The sequence below is a fragment of the Dermacentor variabilis genome, chromosome 10, assembly GCF_050947875.1.
Source record: "Dermacentor variabilis isolate Ectoservices chromosome 10, ASM5094787v1, whole genome shotgun sequence".
Taxonomy (NCBI): domain Eukaryota; kingdom Metazoa; phylum Arthropoda; class Arachnida; order Ixodida; family Ixodidae; genus Dermacentor; species Dermacentor variabilis.
Window position 1 is genome coordinate 62,747,250 of NC_134577.1, and position 24,962 is coordinate 62,772,211.

General features: G+C 44.6%; 1 protein-coding gene across 1 annotated transcript in view; it reads left to right on the plus strand.

Annotated features, from left to right (window-relative positions):
• Window positions 1-251: 251 nt before the first annotated feature.
• The window catches only part of LOC142559271 (uncharacterized), a 235,862-nt gene continuing 211,151 nt past the window's right edge, over window positions 252-24,962 (plus strand). The window contains exons 1-2 of the mRNA XM_075670893.1: window positions 252-976; window positions 22,990-23,089. Of these exons, the coding sequence (XP_075527008.1) occupies window positions 932-976; window positions 22,990-23,089 (145 nt within the window). The 5' untranslated portion in view covers window positions 252-931. The remainder of the gene's footprint in view (window positions 977-22,989; window positions 23,090-24,962) is intronic.

The window sequence follows — 24,962 nt, forward strand, 5'->3', positions numbered from 1 at the left end:
AAACAGAAAGAAAGGCAAGTGGCGTTGACGGGGGAGGGGAGAGAGACTGTGCGATGGTATTGATTGTACATAAATGACAGGGCGCCGTTTTGAATACCCGCTGGGCTGGGCTGCAATCATTCGCAAAGGATTTTATTAGACATCACTGCAGGACAAACGCGCGTGCCAATCACCCCTTTCTCCACGCCTCCTCTCCGGCTCCTCGCGATTTTCTTTTTGGAGCGCTTGCTTTCTCCGTCTCTCTCTTTCTCTCGCACACTAGCACTCAACCGGCACAGAGGCCTGACAGGAGCAGCAAGCGGCGGCGCCCCTGAAGACCAGAGCTACGGAGCCTGACGCTGGACTTCCCCAAAAACAACGCACCTCGCTCCGCTCGCGCTTCCATTCATCGCGCTTACAAGACAGTACCAACCTTCTTTCCCTCGACGTCTCGCTCGCCCATTGGGACTCGCAGGAGCCTCCCGGACTGGCCTCGCCCATAGTCACCGGCCGAGGACAAAGGACGCCTGCGTGTCACCGAGCAAGGCGCACGGGCCCCTGGAGCGCTTGCCCCCACGAGGGTTCAGCGCACAAGCAGTCAGGGCACAGGCGTCTTCCTCCTCGCCTGCAGGGGGGGCGGGAAAACGCGCTCCCCGAAGAACAAACGAGTGCACGTCGTCGGTGTCGCTCCCGTCCTGCCAGAATCGGCTCACTCGCCGGGGTGTCGCGCCGTCGGGAGACGTGAGGATACCGTCGAGAGAAGCGGGAAGGATTGCTCGTCCTGCGGCGTTCCGTACTCGTGTGCGTCGTCAGCTTCTGGCGGCAGGGGCTGCCGGGGTGTCGCTCGGATCTTCGTCGAAGGGCGAACGGACGTGACACGGTGCCACACACCATCGGCAGTAGCGCCGGGAGGACGAGGACAGGGGCCGGGGAGCCCCGCGGCAGGAACAGGATGCCTCGAGTCTCGAAGACGGGGCTAGGCCTAACGCTCTTGTGGGTGAGTGTGTACGCGTGCGGTGACGTGGTGCTCGCGCGACACGTAGAAGATGGCTCGGAGATTGCGAGAGAAGTCGCTCGCGCTGTATGTGAGCGGCAGACGGGAAACACCGGGAAATGAGAGCTTCGGATAGAGTTGCGCTTTGTTTACGCTATTGAACGACATTTGAGCGATCGAGAAAGGTCATTCAAAATGGTTTCGAAGAGAAGAATCACTCACAGGAAAAGGAGGCTTGGTGAGAGGTTTCAAAGCTTCGGCAACGGCGATAGCTTGCGTATTTTATGGGGACTGCGTACTCCCGACGGCAATAATTACGCTATCCATCTGCCACGCGCGTTTTCAGCGCTTCTCGAAGTTGTAGAGTAGATGGAAGACGACATTTGCAGTTGTCAATCCCGTTGAGAGTTAAATATTTCTCGGAAACAAACGATGAACCAACGGAACGTCACTAAAGCGCAGGGTTACGGTTTTCCGAGCGTAGCCAGTTAGCTTTTGTTTTTCATGGGCCGTTCAGTGCCCAATTTACAACCTTTCTTTTCCCAGTATTAAATTAGTACTGTCCCCAAGTGAGCGAAAGAGGTTCTAACTCGGAAATGATATGCAATCATCCTGTCATTGAATCATGTAATCACTCGTGATTTCATTGTAAAGGCCACATTTCATTGCGGGTAACCTCGTCGAGCCCAAGAGTGCATACCAAAGCCAGGGAGGCAACAAAATCGGCTTGGCGTTTTTTTTCATGTTCTGCTCATGCTAGGCCTATGCTTAGGCGCATGTACCAACGTCCCTAGACATAATATTAACGATGGCACGCACCGTCTCGCGATAGCGCTGACAGTTGTGCTTGCCCTGAGCCCGCTGACTGTTCGACATGACCGAGGGCAGGACCGATGTCCGTGCCGCTACTGCCGTATGGATTTTCACTTGGCCAAACACCTAGAGCTTTTACCATACTACAGGTTCTCGTTGCGGACAGCCCCCTTCAGTTTTTTTTTATAACAACGCGCATACCATAATAATTTTCCGTCACACAGCAAAACGACCGAGGTGTTCGATGAAACCGGCAAGAGAGTGTTAAGGCGCGAAGCTTCATGGAACAGTTGATCCCCAACATTATAATGAGTAGACCAACATGTTGCACAGTAGTCCTACGTGTACCTTTTAAATACTCAGTAAAAATTGACGTGAAGAGTGTGATTAGCATAAAAGGCGCAGCAACGTTCAGCCAGACGTGCCACCTCGGTAGGATGACGTGGCTTTGCCACGTATGAGCGATGGTCTCTGCGTAAGATCCAGTGCTGAATACAACTGGCATACGAGTCGTTCTTTTTCTCCCCCACACTTTTCTCTCTTTTGTCTTATGCTCAAGGGCTAGTGCTGATTTTCTTTTTGCGCATATATATTTGTTTTCTAGCTGCTTGGGATTCAATATGTTTGTAAATTAGTTTATCTGCTAACATTTTATTATTGTTCGTATTCCTTGTACCGTTTAAAACAATATGATTGTGTTAACTTGTCTTAAGTTTAGCATCAAAAGTGTTGCTTGCCTATTTGTAGAAGGCCTACGTGACAAACTGCTTCCGGAGCAAAAGCCTCCGTCAGGTTGCTGAGCCTCTCGCTTTTGCTTTGATTTGTGTATATCTAGGGAAATAAATAAATAAATAAATAAATAAATAAATAAAGAAAGAAAGAAAGAAAGAAAGAAAGAAAGAAAGAAAGAAAGATAGAAAGAAAGAAAGATAGAAAGAAAGAAAGAAAGGAAAGGTCATTTGAGATCCAGACAGAGTCTGTCACGATTGTACCAAAACGTAAAGTTGGGACCGAAAAACTTTAACTTGTTACCGAATTGTTAGCCTTCCGGCGTATGAACACTAATTTAGGAGACTTTGCTGTGAGCACTGACAACTTACGATTGTCGGCGTTTGTGCGGATCACGTGCATGCCACAGCTTGTCACCTTGGCTATTCGTGACGTATTCCTTACGAAGTCTTACGTCAACACAGCGCTTGACGAATGGAATGTCGCCACTTGGCGTTCGTTCTGCAGTGCAATGCTGAATGCCAACCACGACCGCAAGCCTCAAGGTACCCTTCAGCTTCATTACAAACTGTGTAGTACAGGAGACTTTCGCATGAAAGCGGCGTTGATATACTACGCGCTTATTACGATCTCAGTTATCGTTTTTATCAAAAACTTGACAACCGATTATGACAGTTTCCGTTATGTTCCTTTATAACGTTCTTTTATCTGGCCGGCTCGGCTTGTTTCTTCCTTTGTATGTTGCGCTGTACCAGTTATAGAGGGTACTACTCTCATTTCGGCGGTCCTGACTTCTAGGGCAGACGTATTACTCAGATGCACGACTTCAAAAAACAGGCACATCAAAAATGGGAAAGCACCAGTCTCCGAATGCTCAGTAGCATTAAGTTTCGCTGAAGTTAATAGCTTGAGCAACCACGTCCTTCTCTGACCTTGAAGAGGACACAAAAGTGCAAATGAATGATTTTTCCCCCCAGAAATGACTAATACGATTGCTCTGGTTTACGATCGCTGTCTCACAAACAGCGTTACGAATAACCTGATAATTTCTTGAAAGTCACTCTAGTCACGCAATGACAGGAGGCATAATAACTACAGCTTCCACAGACTCACCGTATCACCAAGAGCTCTCAAACGTTGACTTCAGCGCGCAGCGAGACGCTTTGCGACACTTGCCCAGGAAAAGCTGCGCCGCGTCTGGTCGAACAACCTTCGTACGCGTGAGCTTGGAGGAATCCTTAAAGCAAGCGAGAAGGTTAACAACAGACGCATCTCAAACGCGCCTGCGAGCCACCCACGCCTTTGTCTAGCCAACCAAAGACAATCTTAACTGTCTCGAGGAGCACTGCGGCCCTTTCGACAATAAAAAAAGTCACGCCACGGCTCGAAATAGACGTGCTTCCTTTAACTTTTTTTTTTGTTGTACGAACATATTCTAACAGTTTGGCTAACAGTTTGGCGGAATTACACGCTAGATTAAGGAAGGGCCCGATCGAGAAGCGGCTTCCGCTCAATTTAAAGTGTTGAAAACAAGAAGTTAACGGAAGGAGAACGCAACTCGCTTGCTTGAATCTTTGAAACGCCGAGACGAGAGGGTTATATTATCTTGTAAGAGGCGAGTAGAAACGGCGACGCAGGGCTAGCCGGTGTCGTGGGAAGAGAAAAAAAAACAAACAAACAAGCATTATTTTCTTTTTTTTTTACGAATGCCAGGCGCAATAACACGTTCCCCGTTTTTTTCTGCGCTGCTCGGAGACTCATCACGCCACGTTCAGGAGAGAGAGAGAGAGAGAGAGAGAGAGAGAGAGAGAAAGAAGAATATATTTATTTTGCCGGGAATGCTGTCTTAAACGTGACTTTTCCCAAAGCTCCTCGAGTCTCGACGCCGGCGAAACGATGCAGCGCAGCTGGCCCGGTGAGGTTTTGGACGCCCCCACCGAATGCGGGGCCGGCTCGACTGAGACAACGAAAGCCGTGAGCCCCACTGCGCAATGTGGGACGACAGGTCGCGTCTCGACAGCGCCATCGTAAAGACGCCCGACACGCCGGTAATAGGCGGCGCGGATTTTTCACTTTTATTTTTTTGAATCTGCTGCACCGTCTCAAGCTGCTGCCTGCTCGGTGGTTGCTACGGAGCGAGCTTTCTGATCACGAAATCGGTGAAGCGAATGGCACACACGCGAAATCGACCACACACGCGCGCGCACGTAGGAAAAATTGTAAGGTTCTGGCGATTTCCGCAGTGAATGATTGCACAAGCACAGGTACTTTGCAGAATTTTTTTCATTTTGCCAAGGGTTACAATAAGTGGCATTCACTGGAGCGGTTATGGCCCAATTATTTGTCGACGCCCTTCAGAACTCCTCTATCCGTGGTAGAAGGAATTGAACAGAGATGAAGTAAGCCGGAGAAAATTAAGTCAGACATAAAGAAAAACAGAAAAGAAAACGAGAAAAATAATATTTTTACATGTGAAAACTGTGCCAGACGAGCTTTAGCCTACGTATAAAACGTTGCACACACACACACACACACACACACGCACACACGCACACACACGCACACACACACGCACACACACACGCGCACGCACACACACACACACACACACACACACACACACACACACACACACACACACACACACACACACACACACACACACACACACACACACACACACACACACACACACACACACACACGCACATACACACACACACGCACACACACACGCACATACACGCACACGCACACACACAAATATATTTAACCGTGTCACGTAGAAAACATGAATGGTGTGTGAAAATAACGTCCGACGACCAATTATTGTAAAACTTTTCGTAACAGTTCTCTTTGACTGAACCTCAGCAGCACATAGCTTCATATGTTGTTTTTCTCAAGGAACTACAACAGTTGAATCACATCAACTATTTTCTAAGTACTCGTAAAGGCCCCGTACATAGGTAGTCACCACTTTTTCACAGAGGACACCTCAAACGAGTCACTTGCACATCGAAATCATGGGATACACAAGAAACAATTCTGCAGAATTAACAGGCAGCTTCTTATAGAAGACACTTCGTGACACCCCTCTTGTATGACTAACAATTGCAAGCGACTGAAGTTCACAGCAATTTCTGCTGTAAAAAAAAAAGCTAAAACAAGGGAAAGAAAAGCTATTCGAAAATTACTTCAGCTACTATCTAAATCATGCACGAAAAGTGAGATAAGCTCCTCATACAAATTACCAACTGCGCTACAAGCGACATGCTATATCCATAGTCGTGTTCTTACCTATACGCTGGATTTCTAGAGAATTATCATGTGTTTTCTCCTACACTGCATGGTTAGCGCGGCGCTTTTATTAGCCTAAGAAGTTCTCGTCCACCTTTCTTATCGATCTCGCAGGAGTCGCATTAAGACCGCATTCTCGGTACGTAAATGTACAATACCCCTTTCAGTAAACGTTTGTTGTCTAAACAGACGGGCACAGCACCAGCAGCTGAAATGAGGGGTCGCCCCCGAATGCTGCAGCTCATGAAAAAAGCCAAAATACCGCATAGAGGGAATGATCGGGAATACGGTCACAGTACTCTAGGTATACACATGGGTACAGGGGAGTTTGGATGGAATGACAGGCGTAACGTGTTGGTTACGCACAACGTTTGGTGCCGATGCACAGATTGTCGTCGATGCACAGAAATGGACAAGAGCACTAGCGCACTGGTAGAGCCTGAAGAAGTGGCAGACAAACCAGGCATTACCAAACAAGTGTTTGTTCATTTCCTATGATGCAGCACTATATAACCTTTCGGGCTAACCAGTTTTTTTTCTACACCAATTCGCCCGAAAACATACGCTTCCACAGTTAAGAACGATTGCTGTAAATCATACTGCAACAAAACACTACGAATGTTAATCCCACTATCTGAAATGCTTTCTACAGTTCAAAAGAATCTGCACTCAAAGAGCTGTGTACAACAATATGAAGCACTCTGCGGGTCCATACTCATCAATGGAAAACATGATTATGGCATCTCAATCGCACTCCAAGGTGATATGCTGCACATTACCACTGAGTGCGGCGATTACATCGCTGCTTGCATCGTACCAGCACCCTCGTCAAACGCAGAGGAGTTAGGCAAATAAGCATTGCTTGAATAAACCACTGAGTTCTTCGTTTGGTCTTCATGCCAAATGATGCTGCGCTGCCACTTTGCGTGCGCGGCAAGAGATTGCCAAATTGATTTTGTTTTTTCCACAAGCTCACTTGGTCGTTGTACGACGTGTGTTTACACGATTCCGTCAGCTTTTACATTTGTCTTGGAAGTTTAGGCATAACTCTTAGTTTTGTTGATATGTTGTTGCCGATAGACTAGCTAGCTGATCGATAACGGAATTTCCAGTGCTTCCACCTAAAGGAACAACAAAATGGGGCTCTACGTTATTATCACTACCGTTACTACTACTACTTTACCAACATCTTTCAGTGTCCCAGCTTACTCAGCAAGATCGGAATGCGTTTTCAACGTGGGACAAAGTTAACCTTATCTACATAGTGTGCAGAACAAATCTCAAAACTAGGAAGATTTAAGACAGTGCTTTTCCATAAATACCTGAAACAGACCCAGCAAGGAGATAAATGTTGAAAAAACAAAATACGTGCCTAGTTTTTCTAAAATCTAGGAAAGTACGTCAAAGCACCTCGAATGTGACACAAAAGGCCACATTTGGATTTCTTGAGTCAAACTCACTGGTGGCAAAAGCACCGTGACTTCACAACTTTGCGAAATTCTTTGAGACACACTCAGTACTGCCATAGGTACAGATCAATATATCATTTCGGTACATTGGCGGTAACATACAGAACGTAAAACGTACTTCCTTCTTGTCTTTAATAATGTTCTCAAGAAGCAAGAAGAAATTGTATTGTTAGAATTTGTACCTTTCTCGGAACGGTAAACTGAGAGAAAACATTTCTAGAGATGAAATTTGCAAGTGTAGTTCATTCATTCATTCATTCATTCATTTGAATAGTACAGGGAAAGCACTTTACTAAAAAGAAAGAAAGAGAAAACGACAAAATCATAGCAAAGAAAGAAAGAAAGCAAGAAAGGAAGGAAGGAAGGAAGGAAGGAAGAAAGGAAGGAAGGAAGGAAGGAAGGAAAGAAGGAAGGAAGGAAGGAAGGAAGGAAGGAAGGAAGGAAGGAAGGAAGGAAGGAAGGAAGGAAGGAAGAAATACAAAAACGTATTCCAGGTCGAACAAAATTGCAACAATGAATGTGAGGACAGACTTGTGAATTGAAGATGCCAAGTTTGAAATGCAATGCATTTGCAGCAGAACAATACGTAGAGAAGGCTTGGGTTAGTCAACTCAAAGGACTGCGCAAGCCCCGATCTAGGCACCGCAGTATATAGCCTTGAAGTAAGCTGCGGACACATGACACTGTGTACAATGGTGAAATGAAAAAAAAAATAAAGAAACACAATCACAGTATTTACGGCACACAATCAACTAGAGTTTGATTCATATCGCGGGAGCGTCGACCGCGTGCTAGTCAGAGCCTTAAGACGGCGAAAAGTTGTCAAGGAGTTCACTTTTTAGTGCCAGCGTCTCCTGTACGGTCTTGCCTTAAGCATCGCGTATGCCCTGCCATTGTTACCTTTGGTTACCCTGCCATTGTTACCCATGTTACGCTTTGTTACCCCTGCCTCTGTTACCTTTCCCTTGTTAACCCTGTTGCCCTTTATTACCCCTGCCTTTGTTACCCTGCTGTTGTTACCCATGTTACCCTATGTTAGCCCTGCCTTGGTTATCCTGCGTTTCTTAACCATCGTTCAATCACTCACACGAATTTTTTGCACTACAAGGCGCGTGCTGATATAAGTTACGATATCAATACGAAGCATTCTTCCCTGAGTGCAGCCACGCTGTTGTGCAGGCGGGCGTACAGGCGGTGAATCTCGCTGTTTAAGTCGGCCAATCCGGGTGAAAGCGCAGTCTTATACATTGTGCCACAGGGGAGACAGTGGTTATGTGCCGCTGGCGCGACTAGGCATTTTCGCACTGTGGCCATTGGGTATGGAGCACTGGGTATATATGCATGTCACGGGGTTTCGTTGGCTTTAAATCTTGCATCTTGCCATAACAGACGTTCCGTCTTACTTAGTATTATAAATGTAGGTACTACACCACATCATAGCTACGTAAGCGTTCGCCTACAGGACAGTTGCAACATTCACACAGCTGTCGTCGACAAACCATGAATGCTTCGCATTGTATAGTCGTCAGCTACATGTGAGGCAGCTCTACATTCTTTCTTCTTTTTTTCATCTTCTCGGGCGCACGCGTGACGTTCGTGGGATCAGAACCAAAGAAAGCGCATCCCAGATGCCACATGCTACTCGTGCACGCGGGCAGCTTCACGCAGTTTTTCGTTAGCAGTGTCGAGCAAACAACTGTGCCGGGGCGTTTGCCTTCTTGGAATGGACGGCGCAGCAGGGGGCGCGCGCGCTGGAAGCTATACACTGAACGCTTGTGCAAACGCTCGCTGATCTCGCCGTTTGTCGCCGTTATAAGGCGCCGACCATCAGAAAAGCTGGGACGCTCGAGTCGGGTGATATTGCTAAATATCTGAATGCTTTCAATTTCTTCTACATTAAACTAATCTAAATTTGATTACGTAATATGCACGAAGGATACCAGATCTGGTGGCAATAGATAACTGGTGTCTGTTTACGGATGTAGTAGAAAAAAAAATGAAAAGAAAATCAACTCATTGTTGTTCTCAGCTCCTGAGGAGCTTTCCAGTTTAATGTTTTGTTAGCGTTTCGTACAAATTATTCGCGAGAACTGGCGTGCTGCAATCAGGTTACTGATTTTCTATTAACCTGTAGTTGTAGCGGTCACGTAAATAAGGAAATCAGAGGATCCCTACACGAAAATTTGCAGTTGTATAGCAGGAGTTTGTTGAGTCTGCGCCGCGGGGATGCGACGCCTTCTTATATTCCGGTTTGGTTGCAGCAACTGAAGCAGTGAATCGGCTGTCGAGCTGCTCATCCAAACACGGTGTCATCACGATGAGAAAGGCAAATATTCAAATTTATGGGAACGCGAGCCAGTGCGAGAAGCCAAGAGCAACACTTTAGATAACGCATTTTATAGGCAGGTGGACTTATAATTGCAAATTAAACTGCATAGAATTGACCTCGATATCATTCCTTAAAGACACACACACACACACACACACACACACGCCTTCGTAAAACTTTCATACATGGATACACATATACATGCACACTACCTACACACATGGATATTGACATACATACACACAAACACAAAGATACCCACACATGCGCATAAGCACATAGAAAATACACGCACACACATGCCCACATAGCGTATACACACATGTAAACACGCACAGGGCCACAGATACATTCACAGGGCCTCACACTCATACAATATACCACACACACACGCACACATACACATACACACTTGAACAATGACTAGTTCTGCGGAAGGTTCATTTGCCTAAGATTTATATTTTTATCATTCTTGCTACAAATGACTTTGTAAATCATTCGGATTCAACAAAGTTATAAGTCCAGCAATTAGCAACGCTTAGGCAAGTGCACAAATTCTCATTGCTTTCGTGCCTTGAGAAAAATATCATTGTATGCAAATTTAGGTCCAAAAAAGGCGGATAAATCGTAATAGCGTCACAAGAACGTCCGAAGCCACAAGGAAGATGACACGTGTCAGAGCGATCGTAATGCCAAAGTTTCCTCTAGTTTTGCCTGTAGGCTTCATTGTTTATCTTCAAAGGAGATGAAATAAAGTTTGATTGAATGATTGATGAAACGCAGCCTTCGTTCTTGCTCACTGCGATCTACAGGCGTTGAGAACAAGACCATATCGAAAAGAATGCGGATTAGGTTGAGGCTTTCATTCATTTCGTGACCCGCCAGCATTGGTCGCCAGTTGCGACAGGTTCCCTTCTAAAAACACCTGCGTCTCCAGCTGTTCAGGGACGATCCATCAGTCCCATCCCATAGGTCAAAAGAATCGGCGCCCGTTTGATCTCACGTATGTTTTTTTAAGAAAGTGAAAATTTGAGAGCGGCACAAGCAGATGCTGTCTACGTGCTGGACTGCATCGCCGAGACAAACGCATATACGTAAAGTACTTCGTATTCTACATTTAAGCACAGTCAATCAGAATAAAACGTGCCGTAAGACAGGGCAACATCTTTTGAACGTGAAAGATAAGCAGGGGACCTCATCAACAATTTCAAAGATATTGTAAAAGCCGCGGAATAATTACTTTATATTCCCCTGTACCAGGTCAGTCACGTTAACTTCATTCGAAGTAGTGATGAGCAGGATACGGAAGTTCCTTCTATAGACAGGGATGAAGTTAGAGGGGCCTTGAAAGACGTGAAATGGTAAAAAGTGGCAGGAGAAGACGGAACAGCAGTCGATTTAATCAAAGGTGGAGGGGATAACATGCTTTAGAGGCTTGCGGCTCTTTTTACGCAATGCCTCACGACTTCAAGTGTACCAGAGAACTGGAAGAGCGCCAACATTAGACTAATCAATAAGAAGAGAGACGTTAAAGAATGGAATAATTACAAGCCTATAAGGTAACTTTCAGTATTGTATGTAGTATTCACCAAGATAGTTTCCAAGAGAATCAGGGCAACACTTCACTTACCTCAACTAACAGAACGGGCTAGTTTCATGAAGGGATATTCTATAATGGATCACAGCCATGTCATCAAATAGGTAATCGAGAAATCTTCAGAGTACGATCAACGTCTCTATATAGCTTTCGTAGTTTAGGAAAAGGCATTTGATTCAGTAGAGATACCAGCAGTCATAGAAGCATTACGTAATCAAGGAGTACAGGAAGCAAACGTAAATATCTTGCAAGGCATCTACAGAGATTTTACAGCTGCCTTAATTCTTTAGAAGAAAAGTAGGAAGATACCTATAAAGAACGTGGTCAGACAAGAAAACACAATCTCTCCAATGCTATCTACAGCACGCTTGGAAGAAGTATTCAAGCTATGAAACTGGGAAAGCTTAGGAGTGAGGATCAACAGTGAATATGTGAGCAACCTTCAGTTTGCAGATGGTATTGTCTTGTTCAGCAACACAAGGGACGAATTACAACAAATGATTGTGGATCTTAACCGAGAAAGTGTATGTAAGTGTGGCGTTAAAGAGAATTGCAGGAGACGAAGATAATTTTCAATAGCCTGGCAAGGAAACAAGAGTTCATGATCGTCGATCAGCCTCTAGAGTCTCTGAAGGAGTACGTTTACCTAGGTCGATTACTCACAGAAGACCCTGTTCACGAGAAGAAAACTTACAGAAGAATAAAAATGGGTTGGAGCACATATAACAGATGTTGTCAGGCACTGACTGGAAATTTGTTATTATAGTTAATACGAAACGTGTACAATAAGTGCATTCTACCAGTGCTGGCATATGGGACAGAAACATTGAGGTTAACAAAGAAGCTCTAAAAGTTAAGGACCGCGCAAAGAGCGATGAAACGAAAAATGTTAAGCGGAACGCTAAGAGACGGGAACTGAGCGGTGTGGATCAGAGAGCACACGGCGATGAGCAATATTGTAGGTGTCAAAAAGAGAAAAAAAAAAAAAGGTGGGCAGGCCATGTATTGCGTAGGACAGATCACCAGTGGACCGTTAGAGTTAGAGAATGGGTGCCAAGGGAAGGCAAGTGCAGCCGATGACAGCAGAAAACTAGGTGGGGTCACTAACTAAGCGAATTTGCAAGCGCAAGTTGGAATCAGCTACCGCAAGGCAGGGGTAATTCGAGATCGCAGGAAGAGGACTTCGTCCTGCAGTGGACAGTGATGATGATGAATCAGCTGTCATACATCAGAGTTGTACAACTGAGGAATATAAGGCAGCACCTTTGAAAATTCATCTAAATGATATCGACTATATTTTTCACATTTTAAGCGCGCCTGACATTCAATAATGTAGAGAGTAATTTTATTCTTACTTTATTTCGCCCAGAACTCATATAAAAAATTTTGAAACTGCGAATGAACACATTTGTGTTGGTTACATTTCTTCTTTTACACATTTGTACGTAATAAATTACATGTAAATAATTACGAATAATCAACAGCCTTTATTTCTAATTTTAAAATATAACTATTACATTCTTTACTCGGCAACATTCACTGTCATTCAATAATTTTTTTTTCATTAACCAATTACACGTATCCAGTTATACATTTAACGAGCTATAATAGACGAAGCAGCTTAATCAGGCGGGAACTATATTTTTCAGGAGGATGAAAGCATGCACACGGGCTACTTCCGTCCCAAAATCAGCATCCCGCAGCTTCCCCTCGATTACCTGAACGCGCCATTCTTAGCTGATTTACACACCTACCTTAGAAATTGGCCTTTCTCAGATCTTTTTAACCTTATAGTGAATCTCTCTCTTCTGGAACTTCTAAGCGGCCTTCACTGGCAGTGAGAGTCACTTCTGAATTCTTATTTGTTTCGTGCAGTGGAGGGCTTCTATGATACAGACAGAAGCCTCTGGCCGTCAAACGTATGCGCTGCTATCAGTTTGATATAAACGCCGCTCATATAAATGAATTTTTTTTTGTGATTGTAACACACTAACCACATTTTGGGGACTATGTAATATGCAGGTGCATAATGAATTGTATTACCGATTCGACCACTTTTTTTAATTAAGGAACCCGAACACTTGCTGGCGTCGGTCAGAATAAGCGGTTTAAGTCTAAATGGCTAACGAGGGAAAGGCGTCGAGAAGAGGTGAACAGGATGTTGGCCGACAAGTTTAAACGGCGCTTCTACGGCTTGATAGCAATGGCCACTTCACATTAGGGCATGGTTGCCAGCGGTCACCGATATATACTTTTTCACTGGCCCCTCCCGGGAGCGTCTCCCCTAGCACCTGCAACAACGAAGCGCTGCGCTTCATAGAGGACCCAGACCCGGGCGTAGAGGTAGTGAATAACCAAATTCTCATGAGCCATGTGTTCGTACATTACAACAAAACACTGCCGAGCGCACATATCAAGTGAGTGCTCGGTGCCTGCTTCAGATGTCTTAATAATAATAATAATAATAATAATAATAATAATAATAATAATAATAATAATAATAATAATAATAATAATAATAATAATAATAATAATAATAATAATAATAATAATAATAAGCTTTATTTCCATCAAAACGAAGGAGGGGCCGTAGGTAAAAGCTGCTGACAGAAAAGACCACCTAAAAACCACGAAAACCAAGGTAAAGACCACAGGTAAAAGCTAGAAGACAAGGAAAGACCACCTAAGAAATTTTTGAAAAGCATTTGTTAGTGAAGAGGAACACCTGTGAAAGGCTGCAGAGGACGCGTTGTAAGAGCCAGGATAGCTTGTCCTATTTACTGCATTTGTGCCATATTAATAAAAATAATGAAAAAAAGTAGGGTTGGAGTAATCGATTATGTTTTTAATAACTGCTCGCTTTTGTAGGTCAGTAATTGGTAGCTTCGATGAAGTTGTTTTTAAAACAAGTAATGGCAATGGCGATTAGTTACCTTTTTGAAACAACGTGCACGAGCCTGTTTTCTTTTCTAGGAACCAAATTTTGTGAATTAATTGTTTTCTATGCAAATTATGCCAACCTCATGATTGCTGAACACTACTCCACAGAAAATTTTAGCACCAATTCTTTATACATTCTGCCTGGTATGAGCAACACTCGAATCCATTGAAACAGCTACTCATAATCACTCACTCTTCCATATCGTCGTAATTAGTAAGACACCTTTAGTAACATTAGTCAAATAAAGCAGGTACCTAAATTACTAATTCACCGAGCAAAGCGGTAATGAACAATCGCCTTCGCCAGAACTCCCAGCTTAGTTGTACCAGGTGCCCGCACAGGGCGACAGTTTCCAAACCATGGTCAGCGAATAACGCCTGACCATGGCAACCATGATCCACTTCATCACAACAGGTTAAAAGTAATGCCACGTTGTAGTGACGCTCAAGAAGACAATAGCAAAACTGTGACTGCCGAAAATAACTCTTTAATGAGCGAACGTGTGCCCACAGAAATAGGCTAAACTCGAAGCACAAGGATAGCGGCGAACACTGTCGTTGATCGCGGTAATCTGATCTGCGGTTCAAGCGCGTCGCCTTTGATGTATGAATCATCAAAGGTTCCGGCGTAATTGATTGCTGCTCGCATACATGTCGGTAAAAACAACATTATTCGCGTCGCGCAAACAATCTGAATATAAATGTCTACGTGAACACAGCGCGCAATAAATCCACGGGGACTGTCAGCGTAACGACATCACAAAGCGCTTTGTGGTGTCGTTACTTTGGCAGTCGCCGTGGATTTATTGCGCGCTGTGTTCAAAGTAGACATGTATAACCAACTAGCCCACCAGTTCGTCCTGAGCAAGGTTGATTTTAAATGTTCGGCGAGAACGTACACGACAGATAGGCTCAATGATAACATTGGAGTGAGTTCGAAATCACACAGGAGCGTCCTGCGGTGAGCGATAATCTTAAGTTGGTGGGGAAAATGCAGTCCCAGAGAAAAGGCTAAATAAGTGCACTAGTCAATATGCCATTCCAGCCGCAGCGAATGCAGCCGGATGGCAACTTCTCGAAACGAAATGTGTGCGCACATTGGTTTCTATTAGAGGTGGACGAACATAAACGTAAGAATAGAATACGAATAGTATGTGGCAAATATCGAATCGAATAATCAAACGCAGCCGCATACATTTGCAGCATCAATATTTATTTCTGTATAATTAGTTACCACGACTCTACTGACCTAGTGCAAAGAAGACAGCTAGCAATCAGGAATAGAGGATCAGTTTTAAATACAAGATCAATATTTGCCATAAAAATACACAGATAGCCTCTCATCATGTTTAAATCATGTTTTTAAGCGCTCCAAGAATGATAGGCGCCACTAAACGCTAAGGATTCCATTCGGTTGTATGTCTTGCCCTGCAAAGTAGTGGCCGGCTTTATACTTCTGTACTTATCTGCGGGATACGGATTTGCTTGGCAAGCTTTAGAATAAGCTGTATATACACATTAGAATGAACAAACTTCATTTTTACATAGCCTTGTTTAAGTATATGCAACATAGCGAACACATGCAAATACTACGTTCATATTTTTCATACCTTTCACTCTCTCTCTCTCTCTCTCTCTCTCAGGGCCTTTCAATCCCTCATTCAGAGCAGCATGTAGGGGACATTAGACACGTCGGCAGGATTCTCTGCCTTCCAATAAAAATATTTCCCTCTCTCTCTCTCCAATACTTATTGACTGCTGTCGACCTATGACTTTCAGAAAATGTTAAACAAATTATGGCTGAAAAAAAAATGACCGCAAGTTGTGGGAAAATAATTAAAGCTGCGGAAGGACATAAGCGTAGACACATGTAAAAATGCCTGTTGCAAGGGAAACATCGCTGGTTGTAGCGTAAAATATATATAACTACTGGATGACTAGACTGGCAAAAACAATAACTGTCAAACTACAGGCAAGAATGGCGGGCAGTCTTGTAGGCTTTCGCTGCTGAACCGTAACAAAAGCTTGCATTACCCATTTTGTTTCCGCATTTCTTCGAAAACTGTTGTCGTTGTTTCGCGTCTGATAATTATCAATCCTTTGTTTAACAGACGGAGAACAGTGATCCGACTTTAAGAGTCGGTTGTTGAGAAATATTGGGTTGAATTGGACTATTCGAAAATAAGGAATAATTAATTTTGAAACACGAATACGAATAGTTAGCTTGTAAAATTAAATTCGTGTTTGAAACTTCAAATATTTGTGCACCCCTAATTATTACGGTAGCCAATTCAAGGGCCCACTTCAATCAGTGACCATCGAGTGTTTCACATAAAAAAAGCGTGTCCCGTACAGTATCTTACAGACCAATTGTCCCAGAAGTGCTGGTTCAGGAATGTGGCACAGGGCTATCTGCAAAGAACTGCCAGAAAAGACGGCATGTCGAACGCACTTGTTGCAATCTAGGTTAAGCTAAAGTTTTACTAAACATTACAAGCAAATGCTGCGGTAATACTTTGCATGCTACACATGAGAGGTACAATTTCGTTACAACTAAGCGCGAGAAACCCTTTACACTCTTTTCCCGTCGCAAGGGTTGTCATTTGGTGTCCCGGCAATGTGCAGGTATCTATTCATGTTCTGCACAGCGTCTAACGAATATACAGGGCGTCCCATGTAATTTTTAGATAAACTTCAAAAATATGCGAATGCTACGTAGTTGGACAGAACAAATGTAATGTTGTTTGCCGTCACTCAGTAATAGTTAGTTATTCAATAATCATTCAATAATTAGTCAGTGAATTAATTCACTTCTCAAATATTATAATTGGATGGAAAGTGTCGATGAGAATATCGTATAGCGACATGAAAAACTCCCGATACAGTTTCGCGTTGTTTTCTTTTTTTTGGCGCAATACGTTCTACACAGAAGTGTTTTTCCGAGCGTGAAAGAAGCCCGCGAATAGCACGCAGAATTGCCGTGCGACTAGCTACTCGAGGCACTTTGCGTGCATTCGCGGGCTTCTTTCACGCTCGGAAAGACACTTTCATGTAGCACGTAGGTAATGACCAGCCGAAAGTTGTATCAGGAGTTTTTCATGTCGCTATACGATTTTCTCATCGACACTTTTCATCTAACTAAAATATTTCAGAAGTTGATTAATTAATTAAGACTCATTTTCTAATTAGGAGGAATGAAAATAATAACCTGAGTATCTCCAAAGGACGGCAAACAACATTACTTTGATTCTGTCCAGCTACGTGCCATTCGCATATCTTTAAAGTTTGGATAAAGTTACGTGGGACACCCTGTATATAAATCGGGTCGACAACTCGCGTTTTCCCATTGAGAATTCGCTTCGGTCCTAACAAACATATACAAGCAATATTTATAAATGTTATCGAAGCGAGTTGGTAACCAGCCTGTAGGGTCATGAACGTAAAACCACTTTAGAGTCCTAAATGTTTTGATTTCTAGTCATTGATAAGCTATTGATTATTAGAGACGAACTGAGAATAATAGGAAATCCATAATCAAATCAAATCGTTCGATTATTTCTCTAGAAAAACATTTCAACGTAATACGTGCATCGCGCTCTCATGCCGACTGTCTCAGATTATTCAAAAGAAGCAGTTGTATTAACGAAAAATTTTCAGTGGCAATGCTACAAAGAAGCAATGCCCTTTAAAACTTGCTAGTTGTCAATAATAATAATGGTGCGATCATTATCTGCAATGTGTTCGTACCAATAACACCAGGCTTTCTGCGGCTCTTACCATTATTGAAGGCAGATAATCGTCGTAAGCTTGAATTATAAAAAAAATAAGCACATTTATAAAAAGAAGCATGTTCAGACTGTAAGAGCATGTTACCGACATCTCACATAGCAGGTGAATAAGGATACATAAATGTAATTTTCATTATCAGATCATCACAGGAACTCTTGAAAGAGCCTTAAACGAGCGGACAAGAAGGATACCACATGAGCGCAGAGAAACAAAAGGTTTTGTACATTGAAAGCAAATGCGCAAACGGGTAAAAAAGCAGTTTACTGCGACGCTAAACAGCAAAAGTAATGAGTTTGAAATCCAATGAAATGGCCCTTCACGCCTTCTTGCCGTAGAGCCTCGCTGGAAAAACCGCAAAGCTGCCTCCTTTTTTAATGGGAAAGCATGATATGCCCAATTACGTGAAAATCTGGCGTTGTCGTTGGCGACGTGACTGAAAGACCTCAAATTTGTCAGGCAAGTTTCTGCAAAGAAAGTCAGCTAATGGAAATGAAAAGAAAATTTGGCACATTTTAGACTGGGTGGGAATCGGACCCGAGCCTCCAAGGTGCGAGACTAGCACGTTTCCCGGACGCCAGGGTGGCTCCACGGTTACGGTTGACTAAAGTTGTGCCTGGTGCCTGCGTCATTGCACACGTCATGACACTGCCTCCGTCACTGCCTCCCACGTGTCATTTGCTTTTTCGCATTTCGTCGGTGCTGCGTCTACTGTGTCTACTACGATGCGCTCTCGACGCCAACTCATGAGAGCATAAAATGGAGGGGGGGGAGAGAGAGAGAGAGAGAGAGAGAGAGAACAAGGATGGAAAGGCAGGGAGGTCAATAAGAACAGCATCCGGTTTGCTTGCTACCCTACACTGGCGGTGGGGGAAAGGGCAATAGAAAGAGAAAGAAAGTGAGGTGTGCCTAGTGCTTGCGTCATTGCGCACGTCACCTTACTGCCTTCGGATTTCATTGGTGCTGTGTCTACTTGGATGCTCTGCGAAGCATCCGCATCAGCAGCAGCTGTGAAAGGTGGTCGCCTATAGAAGCACTCCTCGAGAAACGAAGCAAGGGAACACAAAAAAATTCATCAGTCTGCAGCAAAATGATCCCAATATTTCCGTTCAGTAAATGACGTTTACGGCAACAAAGACACTGATTCAGCATAAACAACTTTAATGCATGTCGAAAACATAAATCGAAAACATTTCACCTAAGCCATTATAATGCTTTCGCATTCCAAAAGCAGTCGTAAGTGTCTCTGCGGTATTTTTTGTCACTCAGCACGACATTTGGCTTGTCCTTGCGTAAGCAGGCTAGAGCGTTTTCCGTTTGAATTGGAGACCTGGTGGCAGGTGTCGAGAGAAGAATGTCGCGAGATGCCATTTCAGCGAACTTTGACTTCACGGAGAAGACTCAGCTTAAGGTGAAAAAGGAAGCCATCCGCCTTTGTGAGGTACTTGTCCTGAAGGAACTCACAACTTCTTAAGGCAGAAGGAAGGTCTTTTCCGGAAGAAAAGAAGGCAAGACAGGAGCGTCTGTCTTTTCGGGGTCATCGGCTCAGAAGAAAGAGCTTGGCAACATGCGATAGGTCGTGAACTGCAGCGGTCGCTCTGCGAACTGCAGATTCGCAACCCGTTACTTGCAAGAAACTCGGCTGTTGTTTCAAACTTCTTGAAAGACCCGTGTCCCATGACAGCCAGTGGCCTTTAGATCGATGTAAATGATTTATACAATTCCCTGCCCGAACAGGTCTTGCGTCACATGGTCTAAAAGGCAATCGAAGCGATCGGAGGCATCCGCTTCCCGAACTTATGCAGAACAACTGTCAGCGGGTTTATGGACTTGTTGGCATTTTAACTGCCCTTCCACGTTCTTCATGCACCAAAGTCACCCATATTTAGAGCTCCGGCTCCTGGACCTCAAAGTGTTCTTCAGTGAGCATCATGGTTGCTGAAGCTACGTTCCGCGCACCAAGAAATTTTTTTTTTGCGTTTGTACATTGGCACACTCTAAAAAAGTGAAGCGTGGTTTCGTCATGGGCGCACTGAAAGGCACACTGAGAAGCGACCTTAGCAGATCATGCCACCACCAACTGGAAAGGAGCTTTGAGACGCGAGTTCAGCGTTTATTTTCCGCGGCTCACTCGTGCCAGCTTCCGGTGGGCACCGCTGACAACATTTTCATGGAGCTGCGAGCGCACATAACGCCTCAAGACTGAGAACTGTTATCCCGCTGAGGGCCACCGCGGTCATCCTGTGGGCACATAGCGGTATCAATTACCTTAATAACATAGTGGAAAGAGCTGGAGTTCGCGTTTTATGCGAAGCATACTACTAGAGCTCAACCCAGCTCCTCAGGCGCGGCGGTGTCGCCTTCAATACCACGTGACACTGTGACGTCACGAGAGAGGAGAAACGGGGCTCCAACTCGCGCCGTCGCTCGCGGCGTCGCCCCCCGCATCGGACGCGGTGAGCGTCGAGCAACGCAGCGTTCGGCGCGACAACGATTTATTCATGAAGTGCAACGCCGCAGACACCGACACCGACGACACCGGCTTTTCTGCGACACGAGCTCCTTAACGCTGTCGCGTTAAAATAAAGGCTAGTATGCTTCGCATCCTGGGCGTAACCTTAGCTAAGCCACAGCCATTTTTTTTTCTGCACCGAACAAGCTAGGCACGTTGTGCAAGAAGATTAACGGGACCAAGCCGAGGCGCGAGGTTTGTGGCAGAAAGCACGCGCAGCAGTTCGTCGGCCAGTAACGCAGCCTAGATGTAGTGCGACCACCGCCCTTTGGCTGCTCAGTCAGAGTTTTCAGCTAGCCTGTCATCTGTTCAAAATCTAAATGCAGACTTACGAACTAGGCCGGGCGCGAGAGATACGAGCGTTCGTTGACCAGTTTCCTTGTAGATGATGCAATCCAAGTAAGTGAAGGAACGCTTCCCTACGGTTCTCGCGTAACCGAAGCTGGTGCGAGCTGCCCAAGCGATGTGTACGGGCTGCAGGTCAATTCGCTTGAATACCCGAATACCGATGCCAAAGAAATAGTTCGAGGGTAATCGTGCGAGTTCCACGTTGTGTAGCCGCCGGAGAATCGCACTAAAATGTCTGATATAAGGCAAAGATAACTCATGGTGTTGACGACTGAAAGCCACCATCTACAAGAGGCGTAGCAGGGAGCACCCAGTTAGTAGAGAGTTTTAGAATTGGGGACCCAAGACTCTGGGTTCGCAAGCCGCGTTGGGTACGCTGCTCTTGGGCTTAGAGGTGCAGCAGAGTTTGAGAACTGGGTCAAACGCAGACGGCGTAGGATCGAGCGCTCGAGACGCCGCCGTGAGAAAAAAGAATGTGCAAGAAAAAAAACGAAAGTTTTTTTTTACAAGTGAAAACGAACACAATGCATTTTTTTTAGCAAAAAGGGCCAACACTAATATGTAATGAACGTAATCAATGTGTTAGTACTACGAATTAAGTGCGCTGTTTTAAGAACCAAGGCGGCTTGGGGACACATGATAGTTCTCGATTTTTGGGCCTTGGGGGCAAAGCGAACGCAAGAACCCAAGACTGGCTCGGGTTCTGCGCATGCGCACTTGCGGCCTGCAATTTTTTCGACTACCGAAACAGCTTGGGTCCCCAGTTCCAAAACTCTCCAATTTTCGCCACATTGGGCGGGTTCGCCTAACGTACTTGCACCGGAACCTCAGACCTCGCGAAGAACGACACTGTTCAATGAACAGCGTGGCACGCCAACGTTGCCTGTTTCAGACGCTGAACAACGCGCACTCTGTAAAGTACTGCAGGTTTTGTTGAACGTACATTTACGTTCCGTTTAGTTTTGACCTGCTATAACTATAGATGGTGGCTTATAGCCGGAAACGCCATGAGTTATCTTCGCCTTATATTGACATGATATAAACATCTGTACGCGCGATTGTACAACACCCTGTCCCAGGGCACCTCAAAGTCTGCGTCTCTCTTGCCTGCGCTTTTTTAAATGCCCACATATGCAGAACCCATTGATTGGCATATGTTGTCTAAGTTCGCGTAGAACGCACGCAGCAGAAATTATGGGATGGAATGCTTTCGGAAAGAATAGTTAGTGGAGTGCGTTTGGCAGGCATTCTGAGATCATGAACAGCAGATTGCCATTATCCCTCAAGAGAAATGTTTATAATATCTGTGTCCCACCTGTACTCACGTACGGGGCAGAAACCTGGAGGCTTACGAAAAGGGTTCTACTTAAATTGAGGACGACGCAACGAGCTATGGAAAGAAGAATGATAGGTGTAACGTTAAGGGATAAGAAAAGAGCAGATTGGGTGAGGGAACAAACGCGAGTTAATGATATCTTAGTTGAAATCAAGAAAAAGAAATGGGGGGGGGGGCATGGGCAGGACACGTAATGAGGAGGGAAGATAACCGATGGTCATTAAGAGTTACAGAATGGATTCAAAGGGAAGGGAAGCGTAGTAGAGGGCGGCAGAAAGTTAGGTGGGCGGATGAGATTAAGAAGTTTGCAGGGACAACATGGCCACAATTAGTACATGACCGGGGTAGTTGGAGAAGTATGGGAGAGGCCTTTGCCCTGCAGTGGGCGTAACCAGGCTGATGATGATGATGAAATGTTGCCAAGAGACGTGTGCAGACTGCTGAGCGAAGTATCAAAACTGATGCAAACATAAAGGCATCTGCTGAACTGCCATGCATTCAAGACGGCCTGGATTCAGTTCTGCCATCGAAACGCGGGCCCTAAGGGAAGTACATGAGGAGTTAGCGAAACCATGTTAGCTTACAGTATACGAACGTTCTAATCTTACTGCATTCAAAGTCTGCGCGCCAACCCAGGCTGGCGGAACTACGCCTTCGCGAGTGATTATTTAAAGCATGCATTCTATGGTATAAAAGCAGAGTGCGCCCTTGCTCCCGCCAGAATTGTACGAAAAGAAGCAGTATTAAACGACGTGCGCCTTTGAAACGCGTAAACAAATTAAAAAAATTTAATATTAGAAGAAACATTTTGGTTAGAGGGAGAAAAGTTGTTAACGCGAAGTCATTTCCTTCTTTAACAGGCCACGCTCTATCTTCTTGATGGTGCCCAAGCAAGGTCTCTACAAAGGTTACCTGGACGGACTGGCCAGGAGGACGCTAAAAGCCAGTCTGCGGAAGGAGGTAAACTAGAACTACAACTCATGCACCATATGGAAAGCGAAATAGCTCACTGTTTAAAACCAGAGAGGCTTGTCGGAGTAAAAAAATTCGCCTGCAAGCTAGTATAGAAGGGAAGGGTACGGGGGTGAGAAATAGCCTATAAGAAGGAAACCATGAGAAAAATAGAAAACATAAAAAAAAAAACTTATACTTTGATTTCTCCTCTGAGTCCAACTTCTCCGACCATACGAGTCATCTTGATTGCTAGGCTGAGGACGTGACAGGGACCTGATAGGTGTCAACTGTCACAGAGGCTTATATATTGTTGTCATATTTGTCTGTTATATGACCCTTTCATTACTGCTGATGCGCTGATCAAATGCAATGCACACTGGTGGTTTAGTAACAGAAAAGCGGGAATTATAAAGGCGGTTTTCTGTGCGCAGAAATACAAATTTTAGTGGAATAATAATTTGGCTCGGTTCCAGGGTAATCATGCCCGTTTCAGGTAATCAGTTCAGGTAATTAGAATTACGCTCGGTAAACAATTCCCAAAGACAAAGCGAACAAAAAGAAACACGCACTTCCGTTTCGTCGCACTATGAGCTTCCTGATTTTATGGTCGATAACGCAAGCGCACTAGCCTTGAAGCGTTACCAATCGCAATCCGATGAAATATGGCGGGCTGTATTTTCGGATGTTTTATTTAGCGCGGGGGGAAGCCCACGCTTCTTGGAAACGATGCAGATCCGTGACAAAGTCAGCGACGCTTTTCGAGCAAGCATTTTAAGCGGTACTTTAAGGGGAAACATCAATGGCAATAACTAGACTGCAAGATCCGAGACGCTCGATTTTTCGTTAGCTACAGTTTCTTATCGAGGAAACAGACAAATGAAGTCAGATACAGCATACAGGAACATATAACTTGTTGTTTGATTTGAAAATTAGTGCATAATAATAAGGAAATGTGAAGTGTAAGCGAAAGCAAGCACAACTCGACGCAGCGGGGTGGGGGAGCAGCTTACATCTTGCAAATTGCTCGTGCGGCAAATTTTTGCACGTACGCAAACACCCGGAGAAAGGGACCTGGAGGATAGCCGCCGCGGTAGCTTAAAGCGGCGTTAAAGAGAAAATTGATTTTACCTTTACCCTCATTACCTTTACATTACCTTTACATTACCTTTACATTACCCTCCTACAAGAAAAGTCCAGTGGAACAAAGAGGAGAGGAGTGGTCAGCCAGACAAAACGCAAGAAAAGAAAACCGAAAGAACAAAAGCCGATGCCACCTTGAAGCTCCCGCATCAGCCAGCCATGACGTAACAGATTTTGACGGCGTCTGCTGCAGTCTGGTTAAGTTTTCTGTCAGCGAAAATTGATTGCATTGTGTTGTATCAGCTCAAAAAAAAAAACACTGAATGTATCAAGTTTAAGGAACTTTTAAGCAGCCCCACAAAGACACCCCCTCGAAAAGACAAAGAAAGAAGAAGAAAGCCTCTTCGAAATTAGTGACGTCACGTTGTCGAACAGGCTTAAACTTTCACCTTAATTTTCTAATGCAGTAAAGTATTTACCGCAAGGATAGCGGAAGAAGCGTTCTGAAACAATACTTTATAAGTCTACGCTGATTTACGGTTTTTATTCAGTGCGCCTTTTTTTAATAAAGTACTTCCTGTGTAGTGCTAACATGCGGGTTCGGTTCCCACCTTCCGGAGAGTTGTCTATTCGTCCACTTTCCCTTCGCCTATGCTTATTGTTGCTACATAAAAACTAAAACATGACAGCTGTTTTACCCTATGATTTCTCTGACTTCATTGGTCTGTTTTCTTCGTTTGCACGAGCGGTCGCTCCAAATCGCGACATCGTTTGGGGGGGAGGGGGCAGCACGGCGCTT